Source organism: Pseudochaenichthys georgianus, chromosome 21 (genome assembly GCF_902827115.2).
Source record: "Pseudochaenichthys georgianus chromosome 21, fPseGeo1.2, whole genome shotgun sequence".
Lineage (NCBI taxonomy): Eukaryota > Metazoa > Chordata > Actinopteri > Perciformes > Channichthyidae > Pseudochaenichthys > Pseudochaenichthys georgianus.
The window spans coordinates 35,226,952-35,239,500 of record NC_047523.1 but is presented as its reverse complement, the minus strand read 5'-3'; the positions used below and the strand labels follow the sequence as shown (position 1 = coordinate 35,239,500).

Sequence of the window (12,549 nt, the reverse complement as noted above, 5' to 3'; positions counted from 1 at the left end):
TGTCTCATCTGTCAGCGGATTAATCATTTTGATCTCATTTTAGTCATGGTCATAATTCTCACTCAGCTTATGTTCCTCTGTATGTAAAGTAATGAGTCTTTCCCTTGTATGTGTTGCAGGTTTAAGAAGAATTTGAAGGCCTTCTACTTTGTACATCCAACATTTCGCTCTAAGGTAACGTCCTGTCATGTATTGATTATTATTATTACATGTCATGTGTTAGACGCTTTTATCCTTTGTGTATATATATCACCAAATTGCAACTAATCTATTTCTACTGTCACTTTTCACATTGAACATGTGCTCTTAAATAAACTAAACATTTTCACTTGAAGTTGTGAGTTTAGTGTTTTTGACTGATGCATTAATAATAACAATAGTCCACAGATCCTCTCTCTGCTCCAGAGGATTTAAAAGACATATATCCCAATGCCCCCCCCCCTCAGGCAGCACCCCCCCTCAGGCAGCACCCCCCAAAGCAGCAAACCTAGGGGACACACCGGGATACAATCACTGTATATATTTGTGTGTCAGTACTAGTGTTGCCAGAAACTGACCATGATCAAAATCGATTATTCGGCAGCCCTGGCGAATAATAATCGATTAATCAACCTGCCGCTTTGTTCATCGTTAGTCGCACGTGTGAGGGGGGCGGGGGCGGTGTGTAGCATGATGCAGCAGCAGTCTGCTCTGCACGCAGGCTTCCTCCAAGTTTACAGTAAAACAAACTGGTGGTGTGACCAATGGCCATTTACAATTATTAATACTATTACTATTATTAGCATTAGTCTATATTTTGGTTGAAACTAAGCCATAAAAATATATAAATAAAATCGATTTTTAAAATAATATTCGATTATGGAGACTGTAACGAATAATCGAATAATCGAATAATCGCTGGCATCCCTAGTCAGTACAAGATATTAAAAGTAAACTAGTAGTGTTGAAAGTATTATTGTTGGTGATAACAACGGTTCTGTTTATTTTCCTTCATTTGAACTGAATTATTCGCTATATGTTTTGGCTCATAATGTCAGAATAGTTTCTTATATTTCTTTTTACTCTCTGCTTTGCAAAACCTTTCACTATTATAACACATTTTAACCAATCTTTTTACATTTGGTTGACTTTAAAGAGGATGCTCTACTGGGACATGTCTCCATGCTTTAATGTTCAAAAAGCTCTTTATTTTTCTTATACTGCCTGTGCTGCAGCCCCTCTTTTCACCCTCTGTCTGAAACCAGAGCCCAGTCTGCTCTGATTGGTTAGCTGGCTGGCTCTGTTGTGTTGTGCGCTTAGAGATGTCCCGCCCCTTAGTCACGTACAATGTTATCAGTGGCGTCTGTTGTGAAGCGCTTCGGGATTTGTCTTGGCAGATGAGAAGCACTAAATAAATTTAATTTATTATTATTAATGTGTTGGCGCGCTAGCCAATAGAAGCGCGAGTGTTACTTAGTGACGTCACTATTTTACTGAAGTAAACAAATCAGTCCAATGGAGGCTTTTCAGACAGGGGGGGGGGGGGGGGGGGGGGAGTGTTGGAGAGAAACTCAATCAGCAGGGAATGTTAGCCGCTACAGACCATTTACATTCACAATGACCTATAACACACAACAGGAAAGAGAACACACTTAAAAAATCATAATTGGGCCTCTTCAAACTAAAATAACCTAACTGTTGCTGCCACGACTCCTTCAGGGAAAGCATTGTGCAATTCCATAAAAACAGCAACCGTTTAAAATTACCCCAGCAACATGATCATTTAAAATAACTCTGTGCTCATGTGTCTGCCTCCCAAGAACATTTCTAATAATTAGTCGTTGGCTAACCCCAAACATTCCCAAGATAAAGGTTCTTCCAAAAATCTGGATAATTATCCGCCGCACGTCCACCGAAACGTAACATGGTCCAGAAATAATAACCTCTAAATATTCTACTCGTATTAAACATGATTATTTTTCTTATCAAGATTTTTAGATAATTGTGAAGCCCTGGCCGAGATATGAGCTCTTTTAGTCGCCTGGTTTATATCCGTCTTTTTGCCGTTTACAGGAAATGCTGTACTTTTCCCTTCCCTTGCTAAACATCTCTTTTAGGATCATTAAAAGTTCATTCAACTTTTAATCTAGTTCTGTTGTTGGCTTAAAGGTCACCTATTATGCAAAATCCACTTCTTCATGTCTCTTCTACATCAGCATGTGTCCCCAATTCTTCATGTCTCTTCTACATCAACATGTGTCCCCTCTTCTCCATGTCTCTTCTACATCAACATGTGTCCCCTCTTCTCCATGTCTCTTCTACATCAACATGTGTCCCCTCTTCTTCATGTCTCTTCTACATCAACATGTGTCCCCTCTTCTTCATGTCTCTTCTACATCAACATGTGTCCCCTCTTTTCCATGTCTCTTATACATCAACATGTGTCCCCTCTTCTTCATGTCTCTTCTACATCAACATGTGTCCCCTCTGTGTAAAGAGACTCTGAAAGTTTCAGGGACAAAGATTCTCTCTCTTTTTGATCCATTTCTATAAAAACCTGTCTGAAAATGAGCTGATCAGACTTTGGCCACTTTATGATGTCATAACGATGTGTTGTCTTGTGTAACCATTAGCCAATCAGCAACCAAGGTAACCCCCCCCCCCCCCCCTTATCACCTGAATCTCCTCTAGAGCACCATTGTGTTCTTTCTAACCAAATATCTCTCAGAGGGGCGTGGGGAGGGGCTCCTTATTTTCATCTAAAGTAACAGACTGTTGCCCCTTTCACACCAACGCGGTTCCAGGGCCGGTTCGGAGCTAGAGCCTGAAAAGCACCGTTTTTTCCTATTCACACCGCAGCGGAGCCGCCTCTAAGCTCCGGAATCCGGTTTGTTTCAAGCACCAAAAAGTTGTCGGCCTAGAAAGCAAGCACTGCATACGTCACGCTTACGTCGGATCTGGGCTCTGTCCAAATAACAACAGCTGCAACATGATCTGTGGAAATAACATTGAGAATCAGTTTTAATGTTATACCGTAGTAATTAACGCTGCAAAGCTGGGTATGTTGAGCTTGGCGCATGCAGAGGCTAACAACAGCTAGCTCTAACGCCATCGAATAGGACGTATATTTACCTTCTTTCTCCGACCGAATCGTCGTTGAAGTTGATGATGATTGTAAAGAACTTTTGAATGTAGCAAGTAACGACTGTAAAGTTGGTAGTAAAGTCGTCCCATTTCTTCCATTTCGCTTCGACAGAGCAAAACCAAAACGAGTAGCGCTTCAATACAATCGGTTTGGCTTTATGAAGCAGGCACGCAAACGGTTACGTCGTGACGATGACGCAATGACGCAGCACCAGTCGGGCTCTGAGCGGTGTGAACAGAGCGGGAGCTGAACCGAAGAACCGGATCCGAACCAGAAAAGCTCGAGCACGGAGCTAGAACGGGAAAAGCCTTGGTGTGAAAGGGGCAAGAGAATCATGGCTGAAACAGAGGGGATTATGGGTAATGCTGCAATGATCTGTTTGGTGTTTGGAGCCAAGCACTTCAGAGACATGTTTTGTATATATCCGAGACCTGTAATATATTGATGAAAAACAGTATATTAGGGGACCTTTAAGCAAGATTAGTTTCTTGGTAAATCAAGAGCAAATGGCATCCGTGACGCATGAAATGTCCCCTTCGTATTTCATGCCTCTTTCGTCTTTTTCCCCAGGTCTCCACGTGGTTCTTAACCACCTTCAGCGTGTCGGGGCTGAAGGACAAAGTTCGCTACCTGGACACCTTGCAGCAGCTCTTCACCTGCATCCAACCGGAGCAGATCGACATCCCTCCCTTCGTCCTGGACTATGACGCACGGGTAGGCAGCGCACACACACACACTTTCATCAATAATGCACACACAGATGCACACAGAGATGTCGTGGACACGTATTCTATAACAGAGGTTTTCAGAGCGCTAAAATATGACATTAAATAACAGAAGAATCTCACACAGAACAGCTTGGAGGTGTGGTGGAAACACGACACCCGGCTCTTTAACCTTCTGCCCTTTTCCTGCGCAAATGATATGTGACGTGCATCGCAGAGGAATATATATATAATGAATGATATTAAGGGGTTTGGACAATTAATATTCATGTGCGTCTCTGTACAACACTCACAATCAATATTCTCTCTTTCAAAGCAACCAGGCCAAAGATAGAAACAAGAAAACACACCAGACTGAAAAGTCACACTGGTCTTTAGCGATCGCCTATTTCTGTGGGTTTTCCCGTGTTAAAAGCGTGTTATTTTGGTGGAAATATCGGTATAATGAATGCCTTGGGAACAAATGTATCATCATGTATGAAGTTTTGTCCAAAGGAAATATTAGTCTATTTCAGCTCAAGTGTAAATATCTAAGATCAGATAACATAAGCATGATTGCATGATCAAGGAACTATGCGAAAAACAAAGAAGGCAAACTTAGGAGGTTAATGAGAAGCCTTTTTGAAGGTTTTCTTTAGGCTCACAGACTTTGAAGCACCTGATCTGTAACCCTCTCACTCTTTTCTATGACTGGAGTCTAAACTTGAAAAATATGCATATTTCCGCTTTTAAAGAGCTCTGGTTTCCAAGACTTGGGGTGTTTCTAATGTCGAGGAAGGCTGCTCCAGAGCCACTATTTCAAGCATACTACGTCGCCGAAGAACTGTTCCAATGTCAGGAAACTTGGAATTCTACCGAGCCCGGCATACTTCGTTTGGAGAAATTTCGAGGCTGCACATGTGTAGACTCCGCGGTCTTAAAATCCCCACAATGCTTTGCGCACGGACCAATTTCCCAAAATCTGTGGCGGAAAATGTAAGGCGGGGCCTCTCATTTTGTTTCCATAGCAACAACATGACGGAGTGTGTGTGGTTCGGGTGCCATCGTACTTGCTTGGCTGTTGACCAAGTTCGGGGCCATCTTCGTGCGAGATTCACAATTCCATATTCGTGTGAACATTTCAGGACAGTGTGACGCCAGCCTTAACAAGCTCAGTCTCCAATCGTCTGCACACAACCACTAATATAAGCTTGATCTACAAAAGCTGATCAAAAGTGAAAACGCTTGAAAGATATTCATAAATACTTTTACTTGTAATTCTATTTAATGCATTCACAGCTTTTGGTTTTGTGGAATTTTGCACACTTGCTCGCCTGTTCCACTCTTCGTTTTCCGAATGCCAGGAAGTACTCTTGCCTCGCTTCTGAAGCAAGTGACTCGGAAGCAAGGGTAGTCAACATTGAGACATTGGTGTCGGTGAACTTCCTTTTACTCGTAACTTTGACTTCCTTGTATTGGTCTCTCTCTTTGTGTTTCCAATCAGTCTTTAGAATTAGCCGGAGTCAAAACATGCATTACCCGCTCTCCGGCTTACGGTGTTGGAAACAGAACACCCCTGCAGACTTCCCCTCGTCCTTGTCAGCCAAATCCTACACAATGAAGAGCTTGAACTTTACACCCTTGTGTGTGTTATTCCCTGCTCTATGAATCAGCTCTCCTTCGTCCCTTCGGTCACCTGATGCCTTCCTTACTGCTGACGGGATCCAGGAGGCACAATCAGCTCATGACCGGTTTGTTGTGTGCGTACATTTTAGGAAATGAAACTTATAAATCAGCAACAAGACTCAATTAAAGTGAGATTTCCCAGGATGCTCTGTGTTGAGTTCCCCTTGGAAATATAGGGTCTGATGTGAAGATAATTGAATGAAGTCATAAGTATCAAGAGCTTTGATCTAACGAGGCTTGAGGGCTGCGAGAGGAGGTCACTCTGTTCTTAAATACGCCTGGTAAGAGCTGTGATTGGCGATCTGAGTTTCTGATTCTATATATTTTGACTTTGCAGTTGTATTTGTACTTATTGCTGGCTGATCGAATCAAAACTTTATTTAAATAGCACTTTACGTACACATAAGCACACACACAAACTGCTTCAAAAAACACAACACCTCCAAGTTAATAAACAGATTCACACATAACTTTTAAATATGACATCAATAAAATAACACTTAATACTAACAAGTCCATAAAACAAGAATAAAATCATAAAATAACAATGAATAAAATAAAAAACCAAATAAATAGATGGGTCTTAGGTTGGCTATTATTTAAGTATAAGATTAAATATATAAACAGTGGTAACCAAGTACATTTAATCACGTACTTAAGTCGAATTTAACAAGACGGTCCTAATGCTTACCGACTGCACATTTTAGGGGTTTAATAATAGATTATTTCACAATATGTTATTTCACATTTATCTGTTACGGGAAGTAGGAACAAGGTGACAGTCTTTAATCATTCTGCTTCGTTGTCCTCCACGGCTCTGGGTCGTGCTCAGTCTCCTGCCGGGAAATAAACGGAGAGAAAGTGAACATAAAGCGCCGGCCTCCCTGAAGGCTTTAGTCCGGAGCATTTCCCCGTTTCTCAGGCCTGCAGCCAGAAGGGGAACGGGCCATAAAGTTCCTCTCAACACTCGAGTGTGTTTCTGTTACTCAGAAATAGTTTGCTCTGCTGGGTTGAATTACGTTTCTGCCAAGCAACGATTCCTTTTGTCCGCTAAAAGTGTAGGAGAAACAGACACCACTTCATACACAAGCTGTGAGCACAGATCATTATTCACCGGAGACAATAAGAAGTAGAAGAATATTTTTAATTATATTGGCTTTGTAGTGAGTGGAGCTCATTGTGTTGCTGTCGCTCTTAACCCTTGACTTCACATGATGTGTTTCGGTTGCAGCAGGCAGCAACAATCCACCGCCTGATTTGCACCAAACCGAAGAGACATATATACAGGCTAGCAGTGACATTTCCCTCGGGAGATTGTAGAGACGAAAATCAGAGAAAAGCACTTTTTTAGAATGACTTTTAATGTGATTTAATTTCATCATCAGGTTTGATTAAAAAAATCTCAATTTTATTATGCATTTGTGTTTCAAAGGTCTTCCGTTTAATAATAATATCCCTAATAATAAATAACTGTTAACAATAAAGCTATATAAAGAAAGCAGGTGAGGATATGTCCATGTTTTGTTGTACCCAAAAACAATCATTCATGCAGGATAACAACTTCTTAAAGGGCGGAAAGAACATGTATTTATAGGACAGTTTATTACCAGCCACTCTCCCCACACACACACACACACACACACACACACACACACACACACACACACACACACACACACACACACACACACACACACACACACACACACACACACACACACACACACACACACACACACCGCGTCCCATGGTATTTCACGATGATATAACACCGATAATCAGCGTGGGAGAGCAACAGGTGAGCTAAGTGTAGTTTACCTGGAGAGCTGCCCTGAACATGGAGTACAGAAACAACCCGCTCCACTTCTCTGAGGAGCTCTTTGTTTCCTCGGAGAGAAAAACCCGCCCAGCTCTCGCTCCGTTAGTTTGATAGAACTGTTCCTCGTGGAGCATTTCTCTGGCGTCTGCCCTGGCACAGCATCAGGGTTCTGACAGTGAAGAGGAAGTTAATTTGCACGGGGAAAAGGAGACGTTTTGTGTCCTCTCGTGATAAACCGCTGGGTTCTCTGCCAAAACATGAGGACATTCCTTCCTTTCAACACTTTCAATAAGGATGTGTCCTCTGCACCACTCGCTCTGTCACTCTTTTCTGCTCCTTTCGTGGCATCTGCAGGCAGCGGCAAGTACTTCCGGCATCTGCCACAGATGCCGGAAGTACTTGCCGTTTTCTGTCACACGCCACAATAAGGAGAGGAGTTTCTCAAATTTCGAGCTGACACACCCAAATATATTTACCGTACTTTTCGGACTATAAGCCGCGACTTTTCCCCCCATTTTTTTGTACAGCTAACGGCCACTAGGGAACCTCCTAAATCTATGGATGTTACAGGTCAAATTAACCACCTTTAACGCTATGGGCTCTATGACCGGTCCGCGCCCGCCACCTCTAAGCGGCGGGCTCCAGCAGGAAAGGCTGGAGGCCGGAAAAGAGTGAGACAGGTAGCGCGCCAAAGTAAAAGTGGAACCGAGAGACAGAACGAGAGCAAGACAGACGGACAATTTAGCTGCTGCAGCTTATATGCAGGTGCGCTTTATAGTCCGAAAAGTACGGTATATAAAGACAAAATGTTATGTTATTGCTGCAATTGGTAACAGAGGAGTTTCATTTAACAAGTTCAGTTTCCAATCTTGTGCACAGACTGCATGCTCCTACTTATAAATGTGGAAATCATGTCATCAGTGTGACAAATTAAAATGCTCTCAACCACTAATATTAGCTTGATCTACAAAAGCTGATCAAAAGTGAAAACGTTTGAAAGATATTCATACATATTTTGTACTTGTAATTCTATTTAATGCATTCACAGCTTTTAGCTTTGTGGAATTCTTTTGTATATTTTCAGATCCATTTTATAATTGCAACAGTTTTTGGGGAGTTTACAAATATTTTTTCTATTTTCAAGTTATTTGAACCTTTACAGAATACACATTTACACATGGATTATTAATCTGTTCCCACAAATAATATTGAAACAGTTCTACCTCAAGCACTACTATTCCCCCCCATTCATGGCTGCTGTAGACAACGTTCTTGTTGCTCTGCGTTGCGTTGTTAAGGAGTGAGACACACCGGAGTTGAGGATCTGTGGGGTTTATTCTCCCAAAAATAGAATTTAAAAAGTAGGCATTTAGCAGACGCCTTATTCCAGAGCGACTTACAGTGACCAGTTACAGGGACATTCTCCCTGGAGTAGCTGAGGGCTAAGTGCCTTACTCAAGGGCACACTGGTAGTGGTGTTCCAGGCGGGATTTGAACTCGCAACCTTCCGATCATCAGCCCACCTCACCGTCTATTAGAACACCACAATTGTGTAAATATGCAATATATGTTGTACCTTGTATGATGACAAATAAAGATATATTCTATTCTCCATATTGACCATGTGTGGGTTTTACCATTTAAATAACTCTCTCTCCTTCTCCTCTCCTCTCTCAGGTCAACGGACCGTACCACCCCTCCCACCCCTCCAGTCTGTGACAGGGGATCGATTCGACCCTCCGGTAACGAACGACGCGTTTTCAGTTCGTAAAGTGGAAACCTTCAGGTTCACGGTGTGGTCTGAACTCCTGACCTCCTGCAGGCTCTTTGTTGGGAAACTCTCCTTTTCTGCCAAAAGGACAGAGTTAGCAGCCTGTGGTCGGCGGAGCGGTCTCTCTCTCTCTCCACAGACTATTCGTGGATCTGGCTTCTGGATTATGCCTTACACCAAGACTGCTTTCTGCTCAAACTCCCCGCAATATGAAGTATCATGTGAAGCCTCAAAGCGTTTTCCATCGCGCGGTCGTATCAGACGTCTGCGCTCAGAATATGATCAGACTTTTTGAAATGCTGCAGTGAGATGACGTGGGTCTGGATTTCCACATCGTCTCCTCCAGTTTCTCTCAGGCTGAAGCTGGAAAACACGTTGTTAAAAACCACCTCCTCGTTGTCCTGCGTCACAATCAGCGAAAACCCTGAGGAGAGAAACTCTGTCTCTTGAAGCTCAGCGGTCACATCAAATCAACTTTATATCACAGCAAATAGCAACTCAAACTCTACATTACCTATTGGCTTACTTGCCTTTCATTAAATACCACGGTCGACAACACTCTCATATTTTTTTGCTAAATAAATGAAAAAACGTCTTGCATTTAGTTTGTACGAATTAAACAAACAAGCTGTACGTTTGTGAGCTTTGAAGGAGCTGATAGGTGCTTACCTTTTTATGTTAATGCAAAAATAGGAACGTGGTATCCTTCTTCCCTTCCAACCCATTATCTAAATATCACCAAACGCTTCAAATCCAGACAACATGCTTTCTTGCAGGAAGTTTGTAATTTCCCACGTTATGGTGTGTCTTGAAGGCACTTGGTTTACCCACCTTTTTGTCACGAAGGTTTCTAAAAGTAGCACTGAAACAATGAATCGAATGCTCAATCAACGGATCGTCAATGATGTCTTTCAGTTCCTCAAATATCATGCTGCTTTTTTTTGTTTTGGATCGGCACATTTTGAACACTTTGGACTTTTGGTTTGCACAAAATTATGATTAATCACCAGGGTCTCTGGGAACGCATCGTTCACTTTATTACAACTTTTTTTTCTCAAACAATTGTCATGTTTTTGCCCCACGATGTTATTCCTTTCTGAAACGCTGGCTCATGGCATCTGCTCTGCTTCTGCCTTTCCTGTAGGGTGTTATATTTGTCTTTGTGCATTCAAAGGGTTTTCACAATCACAACAGAGCCATCCAGCTAACCAATCAGAGCAGACTGGGCTCTGGTTTTAGACTGAGGGTGAAAAGAGGTAAAAAAAAAAGACCTTTTGAAACATTAAAGCGTGTAAACATCACAGAGGCACACAGTACAGATATGAACCTGTAATGAGCAGAATAGGATTTAAACTGATTACGTTGTCCTTTTTTTAAAAGCGTCTCTTTTTTACTTGGTGTTCTCACAAAGCACATGTAGTTTGTGATGGGACTGGTGGGTTTGCCTCATCATTGCAAATCAACTAAACTTTTAAAACATTCCTCTGTGTCAAAATGTTGAATCGGTCATACTGTCTGCCGCCCAAAGATTGAAACCATCACAACAAATGTGTGTTTCTGGGTTGGGAGGAATCCCTCATTCAGTCCCTCAAGCATCATGACACAAGTCACAGACATTATCCCTACGGAAAAGGCTGTTGTTGGATTTTTAAAGACTCGTCATCCAGCGAGGAGACATTTCAGATGGTGTCCTTCTTCTGTAAAGAGAATGAAGTAGATTTAAAAAACATGAATCAACTTTAAATCTTGTTTTTCTATAATACATGATCGGGAGGTGAGATGAATCCACGTGAAGTGATTGTTCTCACCTCGTGCTTTTACAACGATGAAGATTTAAAGACTGGATGTGACAATGAGTTGTGAAAAAGGTCCTAAATACACCTCTGGACTTCCAGTTACAAAGACAGCCAGTGAACTGTGATTATTTCAGATTAAATGTTGAGCCAATCTTTGACTTCCTGCAAATGTATATATATATATATTTTATGATTTCAAAGTGATCGGATGGGGTTGGATAACAGATTTACTGTACAATGCTGATTTTTTTAATATATATATGCATATACACACTTATTAAAATGACTTTCTTCTTCTGTAAATCTGTTTCTCAGTTTGTGAAGTCTCTTTTTGCTCTAGTTTGTTTATTTTAGGTAAAAGCCATGTTTTTTTTTCTCATGTAAAGGTCCCCTATTATAGTGTCTTTCATCAATATATGATAGCTCTCAGATATATACAGAACATGTCTCTGAAGTGTTTGGCTCCAAACACCAAACAGATCATTACCCATAATCCCCTCTGTTTCAGCCCTGTTTCCAAAGTGCTGATTCTCTGTCTGTTACTTTAGATGAGAATAAGGAGCCCCTCCCCACGCCCCTCTGAGAGAGATCTGGTTAAACAGAACACAAGGGTGCTCTAGGAGGAGATTCAGGTGATAAGGTGGGGGGGGGTGACCTTGGTTGCTGATTGGCTGATGGTTACACAAGCCAACACATCGTTATGACATCATTTAATCGTTTATTTGAAGAGGGACAATGCACATGATGAACATTTTTAATAATAATTAAGGCTTCATAATGTAAATATGCCGGATTTGAGCTTTTAGCTAATTCCCATCCGCAGTCCCTCACACACAACATTTAAGAACATGACATTTATAGCAAAAATAAATACATGATATGCAGAAAGGGTAAGAGCAGCACACACGAGCATTACCCACATGGCAGTACAATGTAGCAGCTTCAACACATACAGTGCAGGAGGAGATGCCCCTGTGTTGAAGTGCATGTAGCGGTGATTACACGTCTGTTTGTTTCTCAACCATTCTTTGAGGTGACCTTTGAACCTATTGAGGGTGGGACAATCCAGTGACTCAGTTGGGAGGCTGTTCCAGAAAGAGCTGCCTTTAACCAAAAGTGGTCCGTCTGCGGTGGACCTCGCAGTCTCCTCTGGTTTCTGACCTAGTGCAGCGTCCAGTGTGTTTTTGTGGATGAATTCCCCTAAGGGAGGGGGGGGGGGCAGTCCATGTAAACATGTATAAATAAACACGTACTTTTAAAAGACTTAAAATTGTCAAAACTAAAGAAATTGTGTTTTTCAAGGATGGTATGAATTTGGCTTTCTGTCAAAAACCTTGATAAATAAAGTGGCCAAAATCTGGTCAGCGCATTTTCAGACAGTTTTATATAAATGGATCCGGACAAAAAGTGAGAGAATCTTTGTTCCTGAAACGTGGGGACACATGTTGACGCATAAAAGACATGAAAAGGTGGATTTGACCTTTACTGTTGAAATCTGAGGGTTTACTTTTTTATTTTGACTGGCAAACACAAGTTGGTGCACTATAGGGTTACAAACGACCTGTATTCTCAACATAATGCACACCTCGAGTTAAATGGCTCATTGGAGCATTTTCTCTTTAAATTAAACTTTATTGTGATTGCAGAGT

The 12,549-nt window shown here is 41.7% G+C and overlaps 1 protein-coding gene across 1 annotated transcript in view; it reads left to right on the top strand.

Moving 5' to 3' along the window:
* The window catches only part of gdap2 (ganglioside induced differentiation associated protein 2), a 46,106-nt gene extending 34,903 nt beyond the window's left edge, over nucleotides 1-11,203 (top strand). Inside the window, exons 13-15 of the mRNA XM_034109739.1 lie at nucleotides 120-174; nucleotides 3,695-3,838; nucleotides 9,011-11,203. Of these exons, the coding sequence (XP_033965630.1) occupies nucleotides 120-174; nucleotides 3,695-3,838; nucleotides 9,011-9,052 (241 nt within the window). The 3' untranslated portion in view covers nucleotides 9,053-11,203. The remainder of the gene's footprint in view (nucleotides 1-119; nucleotides 175-3,694; nucleotides 3,839-9,010) is intronic.
* Nucleotides 11,204-12,549: the final 1,346 nt, after the last annotated feature.